Source organism: Mauremys reevesii, linkage group 7 (genome assembly GCF_016161935.1).
Source record: "Mauremys reevesii isolate NIE-2019 linkage group 7, ASM1616193v1, whole genome shotgun sequence".
NCBI classification, from domain to species: Eukaryota; Metazoa; Chordata; order Testudines; family Geoemydidae; genus Mauremys; species Mauremys reevesii.
In genome coordinates, this window is record NC_052629.1 from 60,260,661 (window position 1) to 60,286,596 (window position 25,936).

The 25,936-nt window shown below is 41.8% G+C and overlaps 1 protein-coding gene across 2 annotated transcripts; it reads left to right on the top strand.

Moving 5' to 3' along the window:
- The first annotated feature begins 22,269 nt into the window (after positions 1-22,269).
- Positions 22,270-25,508, top strand: LOC120409010 (cyclin-dependent kinase 11B-like). 2 transcript variants are annotated; one of them, XM_039546319.1, is made up of 2 exons: positions 22,270-22,481; positions 25,039-25,508. In XM_039546319.1, the coding sequence occupies exons 1-2, from the start codon at positions 22,274-22,276 to the stop codon at positions 25,065-25,067; spliced, it is 237 nt and encodes a 78-aa protein (XP_039402253.1). In that variant the 5' UTR covers positions 22,270-22,273; the 3' UTR covers positions 25,068-25,508. The 2 variants fall into 2 exon arrangements, with proteins under 2 accessions (XP_039402253.1, XP_039402254.1); XM_039546320.1 differs by lacking the exon at positions 25,039-25,508 and adding an exon at positions 23,731-23,765.
- The last annotated feature ends 428 nt before the right edge of the window (positions 25,509-25,936 follow it).

Sequence of the window (25,936 nt, forward strand, 5' to 3'; positions counted from 1 at the left end):
AAAAACAAAAGCTCCCCTTCGTTCTGAATTATAGCCCCCTACTGCTCTTGTTGCCAAGACAACGCCAATACATGCTCACTCTTAGAATTTCCCATTATCAGCATAAAAGGATTTCCCAGATATAGTGTTCCAGTTGAATTGATTGCAAAATGAAATATAAAGAGAATTCCCTTACTGTTTTCCATAGATTATCAATGTAATTGATACGGGGAAATTATTCCCCAATCACCACCACTGTAGTTCAGTAATAACCATCGCTGTCATGGTGCTCATTGCCGTTTGGCTAATATACAAGGAAGAAAATTATGTGAATTTTCTCTGGTGTTTATAGAGTGAAAAAAGTGACAGGGTCTATTTTTGTATGCGTATTTTCCATTACAAGAAATGTATACCCTCTAGGTTGCTCAGAAATCCATTATCTCCCTAATTGATTCCTTGGGAGTGACTTCTCTTCATCCAGCACAGAAATATGTTAGCTACCAACTTTGAAAAGTCTCTTAAACCAGCCAGACAAATTAATCAGATCGTGTTATTTTTTGAAACTTTTGTGTTTACATCATTCTTTCTTGGCACTGCACTTAGGTCACCTCTATGCAGGCAACTGACACTGGTTCAAGACCAAAGATGTTAGCACAGTGATACTCACAGACTGAGGCTTGTGATCCACAAGTGGCTCTTCAATGTGTCTCCTGCGGCTCTTTGTAGTACATGATATTAAAACACTGTGTGTTTTAATTATTAACCGATCAGGATGCTTTTACTATATTAACCAATTGTAGTTGATAAAATTATATATATTGTTCTCACAGCAAAATGACTGACCAAGGGGTGTGTGTGTGTGTGTGTGTAATATATAAATAGTATATGAAACAATAAATTCACACTATGTGGCCCTTTTTCGGTAACATTGATTGCTAATTTGACTCCTGAACCCCTGAGGTCTGAGTATCACTGTGTTAGCAACTTTGGGAGCCCTAGTGAAGACAGGCCTCTAGCTGCTACTGCTATTTTAACCAATGCATCAATTAGCCCTACCCTGTGGGTTCTCTGATTCATTAACTTCTTTTTGTTATTAGGTTTTTATTATGTTTAAAGGATTATTTTTCAATCAAAAAGCAGAAATTCTAGCAAGTGACTGAGTTGACTAATCACACACCATCAACAGTGAATAGTAAATAATCATACCATCCTAATTCTCATTTGCACTGAGGTCCCTGTGTACCACTCTGTAAAAGAGGCTAGAAAGTGGACATAAACTAGAGGTGGTCAGGAAAAAATATCTTTGAAATTTTCCACTGAATATTGAGTTTTTGGTGAAAAATAAAAAACTGAAATATTTCAGCTGAAAACTGAACTATTTCTATACTGAAATGCCAATGTGATGCCTCTATGCTTCCATTCTCCTCTGTAATCCAGGTTCCTTGCTTAGACTACATCTTCCATGATGCACTGTTACCAGGGGTTCTTTCAACCCAATGCTCTTGGTAACTTTACTTTGTGTGAGATGGTGTCAGGAAATAAATCAGTGGAAAGCGATAAATAGGCTGTCTGACCAATAAGATGGCTGGCACACACAGGACAATACAAGAGTGCTCTCACTTAAAGCTATACTTGACTTAGTCTCAAACACTTACACGTGTCTGCAACAGGTTAGTAAACCCCTCCCCCACAAAAAAACCCACCCAGATTCATATTTACCCAGGGTCTTGAGGTGGTCTCAAGTGGATAACTGCAAGTGTCCAGTGGCCAGCCAGCAGTCTGCAGGGGAACTTGAGAGGTGTCCAAGCATTCGAGTTTTTATCAAGCTCAGATTTATTCCCCTTTTTTATATCCAACTTGTTAGTATTACATAGCTTGTTCATTAACAAAACTGCTGAGCAGAAGCTAAATTAAGGGTAGAGATTTCAGGCCTATCAGGTGGGCAATTTCCCATCAGTCAGGCAGGGGAACTTTCCATCAATTAATCAGCTGTATAGCAATAGTTAACTACTGCCAGTCTTTCCATCTTGCAAAACCTCATGCTTTGGAAAAACAACTCAAGTCAAGAGGGCAGAGGGTCATGTTTACTCCCTGAGGTCACTCACTGTACCCTCCCCTCCTGGTCTGGTACTTATGCTAAGGTTTCTGAAGAGCCTCCTTTTAGCTGCTTCCAGTAGTAAGCATGACAATGGGTATTCCAGCTGCTGGCAGTGGTTTAAACATGTTCCTGGGCTCTGGGCTATCAAAAATCTGCTCCTACAGCACCACAATCTTCCTCTCTTGGTGAAAGCAGGCTATGCATCGTGGCAGTCACATAGCCATGGTGTATCAAGGGAGATGTACTCAAGCAGGGGAGCCTGGTCCATTGAAGAGAACAAGACCATGTGGCAACATAACTAGAACTCCTGTGAGGCACTAAGGCAGCATTGAAGAATCATAATATTTAAATTTTTGGGTGTTCGGGTTTTTTTGATGAAAAATCAAAATTACCTGCAGAAAACAGACATCCTCCCCCCGCCCCCAAAAAATGTGTTTAAATGAAACCCAATTTTCTGTCAAAAACAGTTTTGATGGAAAACTTTCAGTCAGCCCTAGTGGAAGCCTATTTACTCAGCCAGAGCAGTGTAAAAGGGCCTTTGTGTAAAAAATGAACATAGGCTAAAATTTGTTTACAAAAACTATTTGGTGAATGGTAAATATAATAAATGCATTTGTGGCTGTAACAGGGTGGTCTGCCTCTTTAAGGGCAAGGGGGCCTGGGACTAGCCACCTCTGTTCACTTACCAGCTAGACAGGGACCGAGTGATTATAAAAGCGAGCAAGTGGCTCAGTTGTAGAGAGCTGTAAGAAGGAAATTGGCCCCCCTTAAGGCTGGCCTTGAGTGCAGGGGAGACAGGCACAAGGGAAAAGACTTCTGGCTCCCTGTGGCCTGCTTGGGACAGGAAAATAGCTTTGTTTTGGTCTATATTTTTGAGCCTTGTTATGTTTGAAGAATGAGACTGTACCCTGAAGGAAGGACCAGAACAGACTTTGGGTGTGGTGTCCTTCCTGGCTGGGGACTCAGGGGATCAGTCTACAGTGGAAAGCTGGAGTGGTCTGAGAATGAATCACAAACACATAAGAAGCCTATACCTATATTGTCAATAATTTATATGCAACAAATATTTCTCCCAGTGATTGCAGGGAGTCAAGGGTGGGAAAAGGAGATAAAGGAAGCAGCTGGGAGGACATGTGTCTCCTACCCAAACCGCTCACCCTTCTGTGGAGATTGGGTGCTGCAATGACAATCACGCCCTCTTCCCCCCATAAGCAGTAATTTTTACAAAGGCACAAATCTACACCAACATAATTGTCTAGTTTTCCAAATACACTCCCATATCAGTAATTTTAGTGGGATAGAAGGATGAGGGGCCATACAATACAATGGCTAATTGAAGATTCTGCTTTCATATGAGCACAGCTTACACTTGAGTTCTCCTCTCACAGAAAAACCTACAGACATATTTGTGTAAGGTAACCAGCATTTAAGAAGGTTAATAAGAGGATCTTGGCAACAGTGAATTATTTTATCCTGCAAGAATATGTTATCATCTGTGGAGTTCCATCAGCCTATTTATGTTTCCTTCCAAGAAGAAATTCTTCAAAATTAGCATATAGTATTTATAACTCATTCTCAGAGGTGCTATGTCACATGCTCTATAAAGCTCTTCATTTATATCTGATGTGAAATGTTTAAACCTCCATTAGGCTACAAAATAGTCCCTTAACTGTGGTGATAAAGCATCACTCACACCCACACAAACTGTAATCAATAAATATGTAAGGGGAGTATTGTTTTTTGCCAGTGAGTGAGATGGCTGTAATAAAACTGAGTGTGACCAAAGCTAGACTACATAGAGTTCTGAGAAGCCACAAGATTTTGCCCCCAATCTGAACAGCCCCAAAATCTTCCTGGCAAGAAGACATTGATAAGATTTCCTAGATAACCTGTCAAAGAGCACTTCCAGTTGCTACCAGCCCCCAGGAGCAGGATGCTGAACATTACTGCCTTTGTGCTAGCGCAGAGAACTATTTGTAGGCAAAAAGAACATTTTTTATTTGAAGCAATTTTTCTCTGATGCTAAGTCCTTTAATTCCTACCGAATAGCTTTCTGGAAAAAGTAAAAGCCAGAGGCTATAGAATTGGCGCTGCATGCTGACCTGTATTATTGTGGCTGACACCTAAAACTAAAGATTAATATAATTACCACTTGTAGATTTCGTTAACATTTTGCTGTAGTGGTTAGTGTAAAAAAAAAAAGAATTTGAAATCCAGCTTTCTTCCTTCCCTCGTGCACCCTTTACTGACTTTCCCCTTCTTCTGTGTGACAAAGTGGTGCTAGTGCAGTGGTTCTCAAACTTTTGTACTGGTGACCCCTTTCACACAGCAAGCCTCTGAGTGCAACCCCCCCCTTATAAATTAAAAACACTTTTTAATATATTTAACACCGTTATAAATGCTGGAGGCAAAGTGGGGTTTGGGGTGGGGGCTGACAGCTTGCAACCCCCCCATGTAATAACCTTGTGACCCCCTGAGGGGGGTCCTGACCCCCAGTTTGAGAACTCCTGTGCTAGTGGGAAACTGTTATATTACAGTTGTGGTGTTTGGGTTTCCATTACTGCATATCACAATCAAAATTGTACATGGAGAGGTTCAGGATGGCTTGTTGCAATTCTACTCATTTGTTAACTGGATGACAACTGGTTTAATGGGAAACTCAATATAAGCTTCAGAATTAACCTGAATGACAAAGCCTTTGCTGAATTTCCTGTTCCTGGTATTCTTGGATGCTGTGCGTTAAATGCATGCAAGTGATGCACGCAAGCCTTTTTCCTCCTGTGACAGGGGACTTCCATTGATATTGGCAGGCCCATCCTGCTGCATTTGAAAGGGACTGCAGTGATATATGTGGGACATATCATGTTGTATGCAGGGAAACTGTCAATGCAGGCCGGAATCCATGGATATCAGCCAGAATCCATGTATATGAGCAGGACTCTCATGGTATTTACAGTCCTTGCAAAAGCCTCAGCTCTGTACTTTTAGTGATCTTCATTGTAGACTCTTTGTTAGGTAAACAAAAGTGAGATTGTGGGGAGACAATAAATACCTTGAAATGTGTGGAGGCCATGTGGTCTAGAGCTGTCCCGATGAATTGGTCTTGACAATTAAGCCTGTCTTAATTAAGTGGGTTCATACTATGTTCACTGTTATCAAAGCCTATAATATGTTATTTTAATATTACCTACCAAGAAGGACACCTGTTTGAACAGATCCCAACCATTCAGAAATGATCCTTTGTTTATCCTACTTGACTGTGAGTGGCCACTGAAAAGAATCCTCCCAGTTTAATGTAAAATGGTAAATGGTCTTGGTCAGCTCTCCCACTAGCAATTCTGCAATAACTCATTGGCATACACTGGCTCAGCTGTTAAAAGTCACAAATAATAACTGTGAACTGCGATAACCAGCATAAAACATTATGATAGACTTACAGATTGGCACAACTTTTGATTTACTCTGGCCTACTAGCAGACTACAATTCAGGAGTTCTGTATTTCTGTGCTGTACAGGATGAGACTCTCAGTTCATTTCTCAGAGAAGTTGTGGGGTTGTGAATTACAACAACAGTGACTCTTTATCTTGAAACTCCAGGCAAATGAATTAATCCTCAAAGCAGCTGTATTCCAGGGTAGTGGAAGAATGGAGCATTATAATCTCGTGTCAGCATCACAAGTGGCTGGATGAGTTACCATAAAAATAGGTCATCTCTATTGGGAAAAGCAGAGGAAACCAATAAAAAGGAAAGGGATAAGAAAGAGAGAAATACGAGCATGCAACTTGCAATGACACATGCCTTTAAGTATGGTAATAGCACTATCATGGATAATGACATTGTCCTTATCAGATTTGCCCTATTACAAAGCAAGAGAGAATTTTTCTCAACAAACTCAGCTGGAGATTTGAGGACTAACCTGTGTTCTTTCTGTTTCTTACAGAATAAAGCGCCTGCCTCGTGTTCTAGCTGACAGTTTGCTGATGATGTGAGGCAGGCCAGAATACAGTCTGCACTTGCCCTGCTGCATTGACTTTGATGTGCTGACAGTAGTAAAACTTCCACTGGCTTCAGTGGGAAATTGCCAGAGTAAAGACCGAGTAAGGCTCTTAGGGTTTAGCCCCATCAGAGAACTCTATTCTACCTTGGGCTTGATTCTCCAGCCTATGACACCACTTTTAGAAGCCCCTGGAATTACAAAGAAGACATTTTAAGTCAATGCAGTTACACTGGTGTAAACAGAACAGCAAATGAGGCTCATGATGTGTAAACAGAATAGTTTCTAAATCAGATGTTTTGCTAAGTTTTCTGTGAAATGATAGCAGCTCTTTCAGATGTGCTTTGATAGGGCTTCATTGTGCAGGGTGCTGAGTGCCCAGAAACTCAGTCAAATGAATGTGAGGGCGCGCTCCTGCAGGATCTGCCACTGCATGAAATTTCCAGTTCTCCCCTCCCCTCCCCTCCTGCAGGTGGCAGCACTGGAAGTATGGAGTACTAGGTGATCTGCAGAGCTGCCAAAGGAAGCCATAGATAGTGCACTATGACAACTTTTATTGATGTTACAAATCCCAAGATTTGCTTCATTTGCACTCTGCTACATGTTCCTGAGTGCCATCTACTGGCACCTTTCTAGTAACTAGCTAACTATGTATATACAGCACACATGGAGGGCTACTTCAAACACTGAAGTCACTTCAGTGGATCATCTCTGCAGCCTGAAGAGGAGGATTCCTTAACCTCCCCTTTGTCAGCCTGTAGAGGTACCGAGTGGGTTATGCAGGCTGGATGCTGAATCTCTAGATATGGTGCTTAGTGTAAAGAGGCCCTGAGAGTGGTACTAAGTTAATTTTACTTCCTTTCTCTCTGATTGTTCTAAAACATTTAATTCTTTTCAATGGGGAGAACATCTTATTACCCAGAAACACATCCCTTCTGATGCCTGTTGTTTCCTAAATACAAACACAGAGCATGTCCATGAAAGTCCTTATTTGTAACTTCAGTCTGTCTCAGTCAGAACTGGCTTTGTGGGGGGGTTTCCACCAGATATGCAGTAACAAAGATCTGTGTACTCCAACAGATTAGCAAAATATGATGAATAAGCATTCTTCAACTGACATTGAAAAATTTAACCTGTTTAACCAACACATGCATCACCAAAAAGACTGCCAGAGAGACAGAGTGCTATAGAGAGGGACAATATGGTCTAGTAGTGAAAGCAGGGTGGCTAAGACAGGATTCCTGGGTTCTATTTCCAGTTCTACCACTGACTTGCTGCGTGACCTGATTTTTCTGTGCCTTTAAGAATAATATTTGCCTATTTCATAGCTGTGCGTTATGGCTTAATTAATGTTTTTAAAGTGTTGAGAGAGATTTTAAGGGTGATATAAGTCCCTGCTTCCTATTTTCTACCTATTGCACCATTTTTGTACAAGCAGTTTTCATTCTGCTGCATTTTCTTGCACATAGTTTTCAGAAAGAATTAAGTAAAATGAAAAATATTACCCACAGCAGGGAAAAAACCCACTTATCCTATATAGATCAGTCATTTATGGATTCATTGTACTTCAGGGAGTGCTAGATTTTACATGTGGATCTTAAAGCAAAGCAAACATCACATATAGCCAGACAGCTCCTTATTGATGATGCATCTGTGGAGACTCAAGAGCTCTATTTATTACAGTAAGGACATAGAATAAATTATGGTGAAGAAAGGTAGTTGTGGATGGTAGAATATGAAAAACTTGAGTGTTGAACCAAATCCTCCCCGTTTTGGCCCCACTGCACCTTAGTAGCAGGAAATCAGCCATTAGAAATGAAACAATAATGACAGAAATCTACCAGTGAGGATATTCCAAACATTCCAAGGATTTAGGCTCCTTCTCATGTATTTTGTTGTCTTCTAGAAAAATCTAGGTCTTTCTTCTAGGACAAAAGTTTCTAGTCTGGCGAATATGGTCCTTGCAATGTAAAGCTGAAGTCAGACTGAAACAATAGCACTCACGGTGAGATGCTCATTGAGCTAGGCCAAGTCCTCAAGGCTAGAGAAGTGGAAACCCATCGAAAGAGAAGACACAAACTTTTCTCCGTTGAGCCTCTCTCCTACTTTTCACCTGTGCAGAAGGTCTGAGTGGAGACTGAAAGCCTTGTTACAAGGGCAAGGTTCCAACCACATCTGAGGGGAGTGAAGAGCCAGAACAGTAGTAACAGGTAAGGGGTCAACAAAGGAGAATGGGAACATGAACAAAAGCTGGTGAGAGACTGTAAACCTGATTTTCAGAGTGACTCAGCATTCCTGTCTCTCACTGACTCCACTTATAGTTATAGGTGCATGGTTCTGTTGAAAAATAAGGCCTTGTGCATCTGTGTAAGGCAGGGGTCAGCAACCTTTCAGAAGTGGTGTGCCAAGTCTTCATTTATTCACTCTGATTTAAGGTTTCGCGTGCCAGAAATACATTTTAACATTTTTAGAAGGTCTCTTTCTATAAGTCTATAATATATAACTAAACTATTGTTGTATGTAAAGTAAATAAGGTTTTAAAAATGTTTAAGAAGCTTCATTTAAAATTAAATTCAAATGCAGAGCCCCCGGGATCGGTGGCCAGGACCTGGGCAGTGTGAGTGCCACTGAAAATCAGCTCGCGTGCCGCCTTTGGTACACGTGCCATGGATTGCCTACCTCTGGTGTAGGGCATAGAGGCTGGAGCTCTGTGGTGGCAGGTTAGACCCTATGGTCAGACTAGGCAAAGAGATGTTGGCCATCAACAAACTTAATGCTGCCCCATCATTTGCCTGAAGCGCAATTTACAGAAAATTCCATAGGACATGCCTCACAGAGATCCATGTGTATGGGATAGCAACACACTCTGCCCCTCTTCTTCCACAGCATGTCTCTAATGTCCCTCCGTACTATGAGATGGAAAAGAGCACAGAGCTGTGACTGTGACTGCAAAGGAAGCACAACATGCAACTGGCAGAGATAAGCTCAGTGCAATCCCCTCTCTATAGGCTACCCACTATGAGATACAACAGAGGATACCAGCAGTACTGAGAGCTACTTATGCAGCATTCCCATACTAATTAAATATATTTTCATTACACATAACTAGAACCTTACCAGCAGTGACAAATCACTTCAAGGAGCTAATAACTTCTAATTGCCATGTGCCACTTTTCACAGTTAAAATGACCAGTTTGTTTAATAAATCCAGCAAAAAGAAAGCAAACAAATATTATTAGAGTTTTCCCCCCAAGATGAGCTAGATATTCTGAGAATTGTTTACTCTCCTTATTTCATGAGCAATAAGTGATGTGACACACATGAAAGATCTTAATAGAGTATGCAGGCAGGCCAATGTGATCAGCTGAGAGATCTGTGTCTGATACCAGCCTCACATTCATTTTGCATTTCTGTGCCTTGGTGTCACACCAAACTAGGCCCTTCCTGAAAACTGGCTCGCTTTCTACTAGTCTGCTCATATTCACCACCTACTCCCTTAAACTGGGTCAGGTTTCTATAGCTTCTTCAGCTCTCCCTTTATTTCCTTTACTCAGCATTGAAAAAATAAAATTAATAAAAATGTGATGCACCTGAAGAGGTGCTGTTCCCCAGTCCCTCCACCCCCCAGCCTTCTTAGAGAGTCGGCCATCACAGGCATCCCCTTTTCTTAATGAGCCAATGCTCCCTGGAGCAGGAATTCAGTCTGAAATGGGACCTGGATTACAAGGTAATCTCTACGAGAGTTTTTCTTTCCCCCCATAATATTCCCTCTTTAAATTACCACACAGTCTCCTTCAGCCTCATAGTATCTGAAATACAAATTTGACTATGTTTGTCAGCTTCTTTTGAACAGTCCAGTCCCCTTTTCTCAGCCTGCAGGAAGAGTAAGGATTTGCAGGTAGATGAAGGACTAACTTTGCAAAAAACAATAGGAAGCCATAGAGGGAAGGATGGCGGCTGGCTAGCCAGAGAAAAGTAAGAGAAAGCAAAGCTTGAGTAGTGATTTGTTCAGAAGTCAGGGTGCCCCTTGCTGCCTGTTTGTCTGGCCAGGCTTTTAGGGGAGGGCTGTAAGAGATCCTCACCCAACACATACTAGTGTAAACCCCATAAACACAAACAGGGGAGAGGAAAGCAGGAATCCTACTTACCTCCTTAGGGCTGTTTAATTGAGGAAAGCCAAAGAAATCTGTGTGGGGCTTAACTCCAAAGCACCAGAGTCCCAGAGAGTGAATCTCTCCCTGTTTTGGTTTGCAGTTTGGTGGGGATGGAGGAAGAAATAAGGAATCTCCTCTTGACTCGATCCTCCTCCCAACCTTCTTGTCCCTTATAATGTTGCATCTTAAAGTATAGTAAGTGGAGAGACAAGGAGAAAAGAAATAAAAAATCTAAAAATAAGTTAGATAGTCTCTGCAGGGTTTGGTCAAAGTCATCCACAGATTGTTATATACTTAATTATATTCAGGGATACCCAAACAATGTGATCACTGCTTGAATTCCAGCCTTCGCATTATTAATCTCTTTTACCTTTGTGTAGAATAATTATTTAAAAAAATGTAAATCTTGTAAAGTATTTATCTCAATAAGTGAATGAAATGTACAAACCTAAGGCAGACCTTAAACTATAGACTCATAGGCTTTAAGGCCAGAAGGAGACATCAGCTAGTCTGACTTTCTGCACATCACAGGCCACAGAACCTCACCACCCATTACTGAAATAGGCCCACAACCTCTGGCAGAGTTACTGAAGTCCTCAAATCTTGATTTAAAGACTTCAAGTTATTGAGAATCTGCCCTTTACTCTAGTTCACACCAGCAAGTGACCTGGGTCCTATGCTGCAGAGGAAGGTGGAACCTCCTGCAGGATCTCTGCCAGTCTGACTTGGGGGGAGGGGAATTCCTCTCCAACCCTAAATATGGTGATCAGTTAGACCCTGGACATGTGGGCAAGACCCACCTGCCAGATATCTGGGAAAAAAATTCTCTGTAGTAACTCAGAGCCTTCCTCCTATAGTGTCCCATCTCTGACCATAGGAAATATTTGCTAATAGCAATCATGGATATATAGGTCTCTATTAAGAATACAAAACTATTGGAGGTTTTCTATATTTTTCCCAAATACTACACAAATTTATGAATGGCTGTTTGTTGTTGTTAGTACGAAAGCAGAGCCTACATGCCTAAACAGAGATTGGTGGTTCATTGTGCTATAGTACAAACACACAGGAAGGGTCTTACAGTCTAAATGGACAAAACAGATAAAAATGAGAGGGACAGAGAGTGAGAAGGTGATGGTCACACACCTAGTCAGAGGCAAGGCCAGGAATAGAAACTGGCTCTCTCGAATCCTATTATGATGCCATATCCTCTAAATGGCACTGTCTCTGTAGGCAGCTGCCATCTTGCATGCGTCACTACATGTAACCCCTCTTCCTGCCACACGTGTTTAAATTGCTCTGAGCAGGACAGCAGAGTGAAATAATTTGATCTTTCTTAAAATTTTCCTTACAATTTTTGGAAAAGGCTTTTATGTGCCTTCAAATCATTCCATTGTGTCCTTGCAGCTCAGTTTCCAAATTTAGTGATCTCTGGGTCCATGGATAGCTGGATGGTCACATGATACTCACTCCTCTATTTGTTTCCAAATACAATAAAAGATGCTTGTGATGCAGAAATAAGTTTCTGGTGTGCATTTTATGTAACCAATTGCTGTAGTTGTTACAGGGATGTTCCATGATTGTGCATAGCAGGGGCGGTAGTCTGTGCAATTGTGAGTAGGGTTTGTTGGAAAATGTCAATTTTCCTTGCAGTGTGAAACTTCAGAAATTTTTTGAGGAACATTTTGGTTTTTCAATTAAAACAAAGCTGGATTTATTTTTTGGTTTAGTTTTATTTTGTTGTTGTTGTTTTTCTTTTACCCCAGATTTGCTAATCCAAAAGAAGAAGAGGGATGACACAGAGAGAAAAGTGGCCATGCGGCTCTCCTTAAGTGGTCCACCCCATGAGAGACCTACTCTAGCTAGCTTCTTTGTAAGAAGCCATTATGATTAGGAGTTTCTGTAAAATTAACACTTTTCTATAATCACATAAAACAGCAGACTCTCCAGTAAACTTGATTGAATTATTTTGACATCATGCTTCCAGTTTCAGCACATTTTTGGTTAAAATATCTATTTTGTTTCAAATGGTGAAGTACAACCTTTCCTTTGTTTTTGTTAATGGTGACGTGTTCCCTATTTTTGTATTTTTCTAATAGAAATGAAACCTTTCAGTTAATAATAGATCACTCAGGGATTTGAGGCTTGTGAATTCCTTTAAACAGTCTTTCCTCATTCTCATATATATATGAGACCATTCTTTACAGTATGGTCTAGCTGGAAGGTGTTCCGAGGCTGAGATTTTGTTTTTTAAGACTCTCTGTGAACAGCATCTGGAGAATCTGAATGACTTCAGCTTGCTCAGCTGAAAGGAAAGCTAAGGATGGTGATGCATCTTGGCATCCTTTGAAGGCTGTGTGTGCACTATGAGAGACATCTCTTGTTTAACATTGATAAGATGTGGCAGGAGATCTATTAAGGTTATGTCTTGCAGTGCAGCTGTACTGAATGAAAGTCTCTAATGAGGCCAAGTCCTCCATGTGATGGGGACCTAAAAATCAAGTATCTAATCTCCCACCCAAACACCCCTGACATTTTACATAAAGCTTGAGTCAGATTTAGAATTGTAATGGAGGAAATATTCAATTTTAGAATGGTGGAGAGTGTGCTTATATGCCTTTGTAAAGACTAAAGGACAGTTTCCTAACAGTGAGGTCTATTTAAGAGTCTCCTAAGAGAAATACTGGAATCCACATGCTTTGGGTCATTTAAAACTAGATTGGACAAAGCCCTCAAAAGCATACTATAGAGAACAATACTCTGCTGGTGGTGGGATGAACAAGGTGACTTAATAGGTCTTTTCCAACTTTAATTTTTATGACATAAGCCCTGGAAAGAGAAATGGTTTGTTTAAGCTTTAGGGAAGCTGAGCAGTCTCAGAGAGGAGGAAGGTTGTAATTTCCAATCACTGACTCTGTGTGTGACCCTTATGAAGTTTTTTGACCTTTTGACACTTTAGTCAACCCTATAGGATAATGGGATAGAAAACAGAACCATCATGGAAGAACAGATGGTTCATCAGAGCTGAATTTTCCTAGGTAAATACACTGTAAAAAATAATCCAGACCAGGTAAGGCTGCACACATTTCAGATGTAAACTTTCCAAAGCTACTTTCCTCTGCTGTCACCTTGACATGAGTTGTCTGTTTCATAGCTTTCTCAGGAAAATGTAATTCTGGAAGTCTATGTATATTCTTTGCAATGTTCTCTGTTAAGAAGAACCCATCTCTAATTCCTCTGGAAAGGGAGTGTAAATGAGCTGTCTTCATTCTTTGTTCATACAGCAGATGGTTCAGCCTATAAGCCTGGCATGGATGGCTCAGGGGACTTGGTAATGGGGGGATGACACCTGCCACTTCTAGGTCATTGGTTCAAATCTGCTCCAAACATTGTCATATGAGGTTACTCTGATTGATTTATTTGTTACCCTATGAAGGCTGTTTTGTTTGTGTCCTGTGAAATGACATGGTGGTCTTAGTTCATTTCCCAGTGGACAAGTGTCTATCACAATAATTATCAGCACTAATTGGCATCTTTGTTGCCAGTCGCAGAAGAGAGGCCAAGGTTGGAATGGGCTGGTAAACTGAACCACTAGAGAGTTCTAGAGAGTGGACATCTTGACATAAGAAAACTTGTACTATCTGTGCTGTAGCTCTTCAATAGTTTAAATAAGAGATCTCAGCATTGGCATAGATCAAATAAGTCAGCATGTGTGACATTTATAATTCACTTTTAAAAACAAACTTGGTTGGAAATTCTATTGTGGATATTATGAGCTAGTACAATTTTTAGCTTGCTAAGGAAAACCAAAAACATTTTTTTTTAAAAAGTTCACCCCTATAATGCTAATAGATCAGAAGTAATATTAACAATAGCTGCATCCATAGACTGTCTCTAAACTAAACTAGTGAATTTTGGTATATATGAAATCATCTCTTTTTGTCACCTCTGTCCCTGGGATATTTATTAAGTATCATGGCTGTCATGCTAGCGGCACAGATACATTTTGAGGCAAAGTACTTGACCAATGAAAAATTCCAGCCCCTGACAACTAAATGCTGATTATAAAACAGGGGTATATGTGGTTGTACCAAAATCCTCAAACCTTTCCTTTAAAAGTTATGCAATTTGCTATACCAAACTGAAGAAAGTTCCAATATTATTGGTTCTCATCTGTAGTGTGTTCCATAATTTACTGTAATATTCTGCATCGTGACATGACCTACGGTGGGAATGCAGAATTTCTGCGAGTGAACATGAGTGCTTCTGCATTATTAAAGTTTTTCAAGTAGCAAACTAGAAATTTCTTTAAAAAGGCTAAATCACTTAAATCTAGAAATCAAAATTGAACTTGGCTCTTGTATGTAAAAAGCCAGAGGTTTTAATTCACTCAGCCATCTAACTGTCAGTACCCAAGCATTCTTATTAAACGTGACAGTCCTGAACACAGTCATCTCTTGTAGATTACAGCTTTATGACTTGCAGCCAGATGCTCACATAAGCACTCAAGAAAAAAGTTCACTCATCAAAAAAGGCACTTTGTAAAAGCGACACCTTTCTGTTTCCCATCTAGTCACATATTCCATCTTTTTAGGTCTAGTCATATTTTCCTCACTTTTATTGTCTCAGAACAACTTTTCCTGACAATCTGTCCTGCAAGTTATCCTATGAAAAGCAATTTGCCTCAGAGATCATTTCCAAAATCTGTTGCAGAACGAATGGAGGCAAGGGGAGAATTAATTCATACATTTTCTTAAAGAACCTAGGAAATGCTTTTATGCTTATGTTGGGGCTCTGCACTTCTAGTCACTGATTTAAAAAAGCGCTTTCATTTTGTATTATAAACTGTCAGTACAAGCAGATATGACCATATTTTGTTTAACAGTTTCACAGTGGTGTGCCTTGTCATTAGCTTGAAACTTGTTTTGTTCTGCAGTTCCTATAGTTTATGGTGTGCAACTAAAGGCCCTGATTAAACTTGGTACAAAAATTTTCTGAGAATATCATGTTTTGAACGTGAAGCAATCAATATCTGGAAAGAAGTCATGTGGCTTAAAATGCAGTACTTGCCTTGCTTAGCAAAGAAATACTATCTCTCCTCTTGGTTAGAAGGCTGCAGGAAGAAGTAAGCAGATTACAAAAGGAGAAACTTCATCAAAGACTAAGTAGCCAGAGGCTAGGTCTTACACTGGGAACTCGAGGTAATTATGGCCAGGCTAAGCCAGAATGGAGCTACTAGCTCCTTATAAAGTTCAGCTCTATAAAACTTAAATGCTAGAGCTAGATAATCTTCCAAGTGCAGCAGTTGAGGAAAGAATAAATGATTAGGGTATATAAGAAGGCCTGCTGCTTCCACTCACAGCCTAGCGCTATCTGTGAAAGTATATGTCAGGAGAACAAGTGGGGAGCAATGTATCAAAAGTTTCTGTGCTATCCTGGGGTCCTGATAGTGAACATCAATGCTAATGTTGTGTGTTAACAGCCAATCTATCACACATCATGTGACACACTAGCACTAATAGTTGAGAAGCTTGAGCCCTAAAACTAGACGGTCTGAACTTCATTCATCAAATGCTTGTTCTGTCTTGAGTGTGGAATGAGGTTGGTTGATGAATTAGGGTAATGTATCTTTTCCCCAAAGATATATGGTGGCTAGCATGTCTTCAAAGCCAGCAGTAGAATATAGGACAGGATTTCCATTCTTATTAAAGAATTAGTATGAGACAAATGAAACCATGAGGTGCTTACAAGGATCTGAAAATTATCTGCTAAAATGGGAAAAAAATTATTTAATCTCTAAATAATACCCAGTTGGTGCAATGGGACCATGTGAACAAAGCAAGCATCCTTAGGGATTCTGTTCTAGTCTGTTTTTTTAATCCCTTTATATTCTGGTCATTATTGTGCCTAATGGTTATTTCATTTGGTAGAAACTGTTTTTGCTCTGATGCATGATTGCACAAAGACAATTATCTTTTAAGCATGCACAGCATTTGTCATTTTTTTCAGGGACTTTTCAACCCAAAACTAAAGCAGGGTTAAAATGATGCAGGGAGGACAGCTTCCCACAGACATTTTTAAAGAGATACAAATGAATGAAATCAAATTCTGACACCTCCCCACAGCAGGGGAACACTGGGAACTGGAGCCCCTGTTCAACTGACACTCCCTCCCCCTCACTGCAGCCTGTCCACAGACAGTGCTACCAAGGGATCCCCAGACCATAGTGGTGCCAAACCATAAAGAGAAAGGTAGTCTGCAGTGTCCTGGTCAGGGTTCCTAGTGGTTAGAGAAGATTGAAACAGGAGGAGGAGCTTTTGTCATACCCAGGGGCAGCTCCAGGCCCCAGCACACCAAGCGCGTGTTTGGGGCGGCATGCCGTGGGGGGCGCTCTGCCGGTCGCCGGGAGGGCGGCAGGCAGGGCTCCGGTGGACCTCCTGCAGGCGTGCCTGCGGAAGGTCCGCTGGTTCCATGGCTTCAGTGGAGCTGTGGGACCAGCGGACCCTCCGCAGGCACGCCTGCGGGAGGTCCACCGGAGCTGCGGGACCGGCGACCGGCAGAGCACCCCCTGCGGCATGCCGCCGTGCTTGGGGCGGCGAAATGTCTAGAGCTGCCCCTGGTCATACCAGCCATGAAGGCAGGGAAGCTGTAGGGGACTGCTGCTTATATAAACAGGGAGTGTCTCTCTTACTCTCTATGGCAGATGCCCTAAAAGATAGACTATCTTTTAGTGCAGGATTTTTGGTCTTTCCCTCTACCCCTCTCTAAACCCTCTCAGATGGAAATCCAAGAGGACCCCCCCCCTGAAGAAATGGGTAGGTGTAAAAGAGCATTCTGCAGAGGTGTGACTCTCCTCTTTCTCACCCTGCCAGCAGCCTGCCCTCTGCTGGTGAATGAGGAGACGAGAAAGGGGCCTTGCTTGTTAGAGAGAGACAGAACCCAAAGAGTGCTGCTTGGAGCAAGGCCTAATCAACTTGGACAGGATTAGTGATGTCATCATGGGGACCTCCAAAACTTATGTGAAGGGACTGAAACTACCAAAATTAAAAAAAAATAAAAATCCTCATGGCTGTTCAGAAAAAACCAAACATTTATAATGATTTTGGTGAAAACATTCTCATTTTTCCACTCTTATCCACAAAAAGAGGTGACATTCTTCATTTGGCCATTCCCCACACAAAAGACTAATACCTTACAAAACTATATGGTAATTGGAACAAGTGTTCTTGCTGGGGTCCTGCACTGGATCCACTGCCAGATATCCTTTGGTGCCAGGGGAGGGGAGTTAGGACTTATCCCTAAGTGAAGAATTTACACCAGGGCCCAAAGCCCAGTCTGTGTATTCCCTCTAATTGAAAATGTACTGAGCTTTATTACATTCAAGAGGCAAAGGCACAGATAAATAAAGATGTAGGCCAAGGTATTTAAAAGCGACTAGTGATTTTTGAGTGCCTCCATTTTTGAGCACCCAACCTGACACCTTTGCAACCCCTAGTCGTCTTCCATCATCTTTCAGCTGATCTCCAAAGACAGCAAGATTTTGATGTCTTAAAGTAGAAATCCTGTAATAATTTGATACAGCCTCTCAACACAATCCTAGAACTACATGGGGCAACAAAACTGCACCATGTAAAAAATGTAACTGACTATGTCTTGCATTTAGGGCAGCAGGCCTGGCAACTGTTTACTTGACTTACTTAATATGTATTATGGGCCAAATAAAGACCTTGGAAATCCACTGAAACTCTGTTGCCACTATGTTGCCATGTAAGAGCTCTTTGGCATTTCTAAAACAGCTATTCCAAGTACCAGAGTCAAGGCTTGTCTCAGTTTGTTTTCCAGTTCAGTCATCTGGTGTTACAGCTGTCTCTTAAGTATCATAGAATAGAATCTGGAGATGAATCTTCACTATGGGAATTCTCCTCCAAAGTGCTCTGAGGCACTTAGCAGCTCATATGTTCTGAGCAAGGCATACCAGGAATGTAACACTTGTAAGAAGCCAAAGAAGTCTTGACGTATGAAATTGACTTGTTCCTATAGCTGATGAAGAATAAATTGTTAGTATTCCATATATATATATAATAATCAGTAAAATATGCTAATGTAACTTAAAGTGCGGAACAAAGTCTATTAGGCTAAAGTATGGGAGTGGGAATTGGGATTCCTAGGTATTTATCTTGGCTGTGATGGTGACTCGCTCTGTGACTTGGGGCAAGTCACTTAACCCTACCTCAGTTTTTCTCCAACCATTAGTGGGGAATAACAACATTTACTGTACCTAATTATTGCCATGTTACGAGGCATAATAAGTTAAGGCCTAATTTTTCAGAGGTGCTAAGTGTTCAGAACTCCTATTCCATACTCTCTCTTTTATAGAGTAGCTTTCTTTGCCCCCGCCTCCATCTCTACACCCCCCCCCCCCCAGGAGCCTCTGATATAACAACTTTCCTCTTTCATCTTCCTGGGAAGTTTTCTCCATCTTCAGTGAGAATCTATTGGTCAGTCAGCTGTTCTGACTTCAACTGGAGTTTTGGATGGCAGATGTGCAAGATCAGTCCCTAAATATGTGTCTTTATTTTGTTTGGGTGAAAAAATAAGCAAATTTTAAAAGAACAAATTGGGTGAGCAAAATGACTGCTTAGCTCTTCTACAATGACAATACCCAAAGTTCCAGAACTTATGTTCTCCTTAAAGTATCCCAATCCAATAATTGTGAGGATGCTTCTCATGCCTGAAAACCATTAAAATTCATGGAATGTTAATAATCACAACTGAATTTTTAAGATCCCCAAAGCTGACATGCCTGGGTGCTATATAGTTGAAATACAGTAATACAATTAAACATAATAAAACCATATAAAATCCAATAAAGGCAAAACAAAGCATCAGCATAAAAATGTTTTCTGACAAAAGTATGATCATCCCAATACAGTTCTGTACGTCGGGAGAGCTTTCACCATCACATGATACAACTTGTAAAATGCAGCAGTCCAGTAAAAAGTTTTATTCAGGGAAAGCTTATTGTGAAACTAGTTAAAAAGTGAGACAGATGTTTTCACTATTATCATACAGGCTGAAAATCACCTCTGAGCAGAGAACGTTTAGGCAGCACGCAAGTCCAAATAAAACCCTGTTTTGGGGGCTTAGGTGGGACATAAGCCCTATATTGGAGCTGCACGGGCGTGAATTTAGGGTGACAGATAGCAAGTGTGAAAAATCAGGATGGGGTAAGGGTGGCAATAGGGTCCTATATAAGACAAAGCCCTGACTATTGGGATGGTGCAGATAGTATCGGATGTCTGGTCTCCCTAGGTGAATTTCACTTGCATTGTATGAAAAGCCAAACACTCTTATTTTAATTATGCCAACTGCCAGTTACTTATCTTGTGAATGTGGGGGCAAATTCTGCTCCCTTCTCTGTGGGAGTGGTGAGCCCTCTCAGCATTTGGAGCAAGCAGGCTTTAGGAAGCTTGAGTGGTGCTAACTGCGTGGGCAGTGAGTAGCATAGATAGGGGAAGGCTGTGCCTCCTCAAACAGCCTGGCGTGGCCCCACCCATGCTCCACTCCCAGACTCCCTCCTGCCTGCTTCAAGTTCCCTTCCCGCTCTTCTGTGGCCAAGAGGCTGGGGCAGGCAGGCTGGGACCAGTGTGCAAAAGGCTTGGCTCTGGGGCCAGGGCCATGCTGCACTGCCTGTCCACCGGGCACTGGGACCACACTGCCTGCTCAGCACTCTGGGGCTGAGGGCTCTCCAGCTACGCCACCTGCCCACCCAGTGATGGGGACACAAAGGGGGCCAGCAGCCATGGGGGTGTGTGTGTGTGCTCTGGTCTCCAGGAAGGGTGGGGCTCAGGCAGAAGAGGAGAGGCTGGGGGCTAGTCTCCCCCAACAGAGTGTTCACACCGCCCATGGTGCTAAGCATGGCTCAGGAAGGGCTCTCTGAGTATTGCGAGGTGGGAGAGTCTTGAAAAGGGAGACTCAGAGTGCATGTGTAACCCACACACCTTCTGGGTGTGGTGCTCTGTCCCATCTAGTGGCACCGAGACCATTTAGAGAGAGTTAAATGAGTATGCTCTACAGCCTTAGCTAACAGTTAGTTGGCTTTTAGCTCATGTGGTAGAGGCTCATGCATTAAACTCCAGAGGTCCCCTGTTCGATCCTGCCCGCTGACAACCGGGGTCTGTCGGCATTACATGTGAGCTGACATTGCCACTTTTATGAGGGTCCTGCAGTCCTCCCTTCATCCACTTGCAGAGGGTTGTTAGGGCTGCAGATGCTGCTCCCATCGTTAGGTGCAAAGAATGGCTGCAGAGCAACACCATGGAATTTGCCCAGTCTTCAACCCACTTACTTGGCTGGGTGCTAGTGCGAGGATTTTGGCCTATCTACTCAGGCTAATTAACTTGGAACTTAATTAGGGCTAATCATCCTGTGAAGCAAGGGAGAGTAAAATAAATATGACACGTACATTTTACCTTTTACAGCACAAGACATTTCTCTTGTTTTGGTGATGTCTATTCTATGGTGACTACACCAACTTACCTACATCACCATAACTATGCCGGCATAACCCTGTAATGTAGCTGCAGCCGACACAGACGGAAGGGGTTTTTCTTTCTGTGTAGGAACACTACCTGCCCAAATAATGGTAGCTACATCAATGGATGCATTCTTTTGTTGATATAGCTGCATCTATACTGGGAATTAGGTCAGCAGAGCGACCTTGGTATGGGGTGGTTTTGGTTTTTTTTCCCTCTTAACTTTTAAGTGTAGACCAAGCCTTGGATTGAATTGTGCGGTTGATCTTGTTATCCATATGACTGCCACAAGTGCATGTGAATGTTTCTAAAGCCAATCAGTGTCTGAATAGCACAACTTTGAATGGTGGTATTGTTACCATGGATCATCCTTGGGCTCCCTTCCATCTCAGTCAGAAATTTGTCCATCCTTATTAATTAAATGACAACCTTCTTTAGCCAGCAATTGAATTATCCTCCAATAGCTGCTTAAATTGATTAAAATTAATGGTTTTTAAATTGGTCCCTTAGGGTTTTGATAATGTAAAATGGAGGCTCAGATTAATCAATGATTGTTAGTAAGTGGAAGGATCTACTTTCAATGAAAATGTAACTTTAATTTTAAAATGGATCCAATGAACATTAAAAGATAAATTGTTTGTGTGCTAAGCAGCATGAGAAATTGAGTGCCTGACACATGAGCTATAGAATGTATGACCTTAAGTATAGCCAAGTTGGATTTGGTTTGGTTATAGGATATGCAAAGAAATGTAACTTGCTTTCAATAACTCTATCCTTGAAAGCTAAGCATTACAACTATGGTTGAAAGATGTCTTTATTACTAACAAGTAATGGGTGACCAAGGCTTAATAAAATAAAGATTGTCCCATCCCTTCACTCCAATCTTGAGTGACACCACTTTTTGGCATCTGGAAAGACAGCATTCACATTTTCCTCCCATATTTTTCATGTAAGTCTGCATTTGCTGGTTTGGCGTTAGAGCCAGAAGTAGAAAACCCTTTGCAATACCAAAGCAGGGAGTATTTTTGAATAGTTCTAATCTGGATGGAACACAGACTTCTCAAAAGTTTGCAGGAAAGTTTTTGCTCATGACAATTTTCTAATGACTTCTAAACTAAGTAGGTTTAAATATATTCTGACAAGCATTGAAATGTATCCAGACCTATATGGGAGGAAAGCCTGTCAAAACTTGGGCAAGTCACTTAATTTCTATGTAGCTCAGGCCTGGTCTACACTACAAAGTTAGGTCAACATAAGCTGCCTCATATCAATCCATTTGTGCACATGTCTGCACTTAAATTTTGTCTCCCACTGATGTAAATGCCCTCTTGCAGTAACGCCACCTCCCTGAGTGGCATTGAGCCATGGTTGATGTATTGAGGTCAACTCAGCACAAGAGTAGACACTGCGTTACTTATGTCAAACCCAAAAGTCCATCAACAACTGTCCCACAATGCCTGACACTGACTGCTCTGGTCACAATTGTGAACTCCACCACCCAGGGGTCACACCATGGATACCTCCGAGAAGCCCAAGTCAATGGCCCCTGGGCTGAACAGCGAGGAGAAGGAGGAGGTGGAGGAAGAAAAGGAGGAGGATGAGGAACATGTGACCAAGGAGTCTAGTTATGCTGTGAGCCAGGATCTGTTTGAGACTCCACAGTCCAGTCAGTCCCGGCTATTGAGCACGGGCAAGCCCAGTGCAAAGGAAGGGATCTCAGGTAAGTGTGCAAATATGTTTCCCATTACAATGATGTACTGATGGCACCCGTAACTGAACAGGACACAGCTGTTCAATTTTCATTAATTTACGCATGCTAAAAGAGATAGCAGAACAACAAAGAGAAGTAGTATTATCTGCTTTCCTCTGCCCTGTAGAATTAGGCAGAGGGAGCCATGCAGAGCAGTATGTTTATGTATGCAGGGATGTCCCTTGAATCCTCCTGAGAGACGTGGATGAAACATACATGGAGGTACTCTGTATCCTGTTCTGAAGGTTTCTAGGGATGACTGCCTTATTTCTTCCACAGCAATAGGACATTTCCCCATGCCAGTCAGCAGGCCCCATTGCAGTACACAGGCAAGCAGCATATGGGCCCAGGTAGCTTTGGGACTGAAGGGTTAAAATCCATGTGCATTTTATATAACAACCTGGTATATGGATTTTGCCAGCTCTTTTCCAGACCCAAAGTCCAGAGTATGGCCAAGAGACCAGAGGCCTAGCAAATAGTGATTAGCTAAGAGAAAGCTGGGGTAAACATATAATCTTCTTTTGCAAAAATAAGACTAGTCAGCAAATTGCCAGGTGTTGGAGCTGAGAACTAAATAATTGTGTCTTATTCAGAGTTGCAGATTGAACAATGACTCCCTGTTCCTATTGTGTTAGTCTCTTCTGTAGGGAGATGTTCTTCCCACAGATCCAACCTTGAGCTTATGAAAAGTTGGCACATGTCAGTATAAGATATGTATCAGAGGGGTAGCCGTGTTAGTCTGGATCTGTAAAAGCAGCAAAGAATCCTGTGGCACCTTATAGACTAACAGACGTTTTGCAGCATGAGCTTTCGTGGGTGAATACCCACTTCTTCGGATGCAAGTAGTGGAAATTTCCAGGGGGCAGGTATATATATGCAAGCAAGAAGCAAGCTAGAGATAACGAGGTTAGTTCAATCAGGGAGGATGAGGCCCTGTTCCAGCAGTAGAGGTGTGAAAACTAAGGGAGGAGAAACTGGTTCTGTAGTTGGCAAACCATTCACAGTCTTTGTTTAATCCTGAGCTGATGGTGTCAAATTTGCAGATGAACTGAAGCTCAGCAGTTTCTCTTTGAAGTCTGGTTCTGAAGTTTTTTTGCTGTAGGATGGCCACCTTAAGATCTGCTATTGTGTGGCCAGGGAGGTTGAAGTGTTCTCCTACAGGTTTTTGTATATTGCCATTCCTAATATCTGATTTGTGTCCATTTATCCTTTTCCTTAGAGACTGTCCAGTTTGGCCGATGTACATAGCAGAGGGGCATTGCTGGCATATGATGGTGTATATTACATTGGTGGATGTGCAGGTGAATGAACCAGTGATGGTGTGGCTGATCTGGTTAGGTCCTGTGATGGTGTCGCCGGTGTAGATATGTGGGCAGAGTTGGCATCGAGGTTTGTTGCAAAAAAACTTCAGAACCAGACTTCAAAGAGAAACTGCTGAGCTTCAGTTCATCTGCAAATTTGACACCATCAGCTCAGGATTAAACAAAGACTGTGAATGGCTTGCCAACTACAGAACCAGTTTCTCCTCCCTTGGTTTTCACACCTCTACTGCTGGAACAGGGCATCATCCTCCCTGATTGAACTAACCTCGTTATCTCTAGCTTGCTTCTTGCTTGCATATATATACCTGCCCCTGGAAATTTCCACTACTTGCATCCGAAGAAGTGGGTATTCACCCACGAAAGCTCATGCTGCAAAACGTCTGTTAGTCTATAAGGTGCCACAGGATTCTTTGCTGAGTATAAGATATGGCATCCTTCCACCTCCCTTCCCAGGGACCAATGCCTGCCTTAAGACACACAGAAGACAATCTTTATTGCCATATACTTTCACTGTTTCTTTGCTTTAACCCCTAGGAATGTACCTGTTGGACAATCAAAGGAGTTGCTCCATTCCTATGGACCCCAAATCAGAATTCAACATATATATTTTATACAAATAACATTTTATCAAAGTATTAATTAAATGATAACTTGCTAACTTGAGGGGTTTGGAACTGCCTACCACGTCACTTTCCCCCGCCCACGGAAAATCTATATATTCTATTGTAATCAATTGATTGACAGTGTCTCTGAGCCTAATAAACAAGGTGACACTCCACCAGCGCTGTGTGTAATAAACTCCTATGCTTGACCTCTACATGATGTCGATTTATGTCCTTCAGGGACATCAGCAGCACCTATGCTCTGTGTGCCATTGTTACCTTCAGGAATGATATATCTACTAACATCACTACCACCTATGGAAAATGGTGCCAGTATTCAGTGCCAGAGCCCTATACTCAGCTTCATGCAACAGAGCAATTCCCTCCCAATTTCTCTTACCCCTGGAAGCCCATACTCATCGTGGCACCATGCACAAGCACTTCAAAGCAGAAGTGTCAGTAAGCATGTCTTGTTTAAAACTTTAGGCAAGCAAGGGAACAGAGTTCTGAACCTTAACTTTCACTTTCCATTGTGACTGTGTTGACACGGGTACCTCTGTGTGTTTTTTATCTCCCTTCACACCTATGGAATGCCTGAGCCAGATGAGGAGAAAGAAGAGGACTCAGAATGATATGTTCAATGAGATCCTGCAAGCCAGTTCTGCTGCAGCAGACCATGAGCACAGGGCCTGGAGAGTGAATGTTTCAGACAGCGTAGAGAAGGAAAGAGTGGACCGAAGAAAGGTCGAGGAGTCCCAACAGGAAAAGGAGAGGGAGATGCATCAGGACATAATGGGGCTTCTCTGACACAAACACAGATGCTGCAGACTCTTGTGGACCTACAGGTTAAAAAATCAAGGGCTCGCCTCCCTTTGCAATCCATGGAGAACTCATTACAACACCCTCCTGTATGCCCCATCAACATTCCACATGGTATCAGGGGCCACATCCCTAACCCCTACCACAGAGGACAATAAGGACAATCACAGCTTCACATACACTGACCTGGGAAAGCCATGGTTGCTGTAGGTGTAGGTAAAATGGACATGAATGTTCTTTCCTCTTAAGTTCTGCTACATTAATTTATTAAGTTTGTAATGTATTTGCTTTTAAATTGCACAGACTTTTCTTTGCACTGTTTTTTACTGAATAAAATTCTATTTGGAAAATAATTAATCATTATTAATGCTTCAGAGTGCCTAGCAGATCTGAAAGTGCCCACTAACTCGTTACTGTACAATGCGACACAGTTCACAGGATCAGTGACAAACACAGTGTAATAATCATAAATGCACAGCAAGCACTGCAAAATTAATAGGTGCATTAACAGTGTGTATATTCAAAATGTACGCCAAGCAACTCACAATCCGTACCAGGGCCAAATAGAGCCCAGTACACCACAGCGTATTACTGTCACTCATCATTAAAGTGCTCTTTCAAAGCCCCCCCTGAGCTGTATAGCTCCACATTGAGATCCAATCTTGTGAGTAAACAACATCAG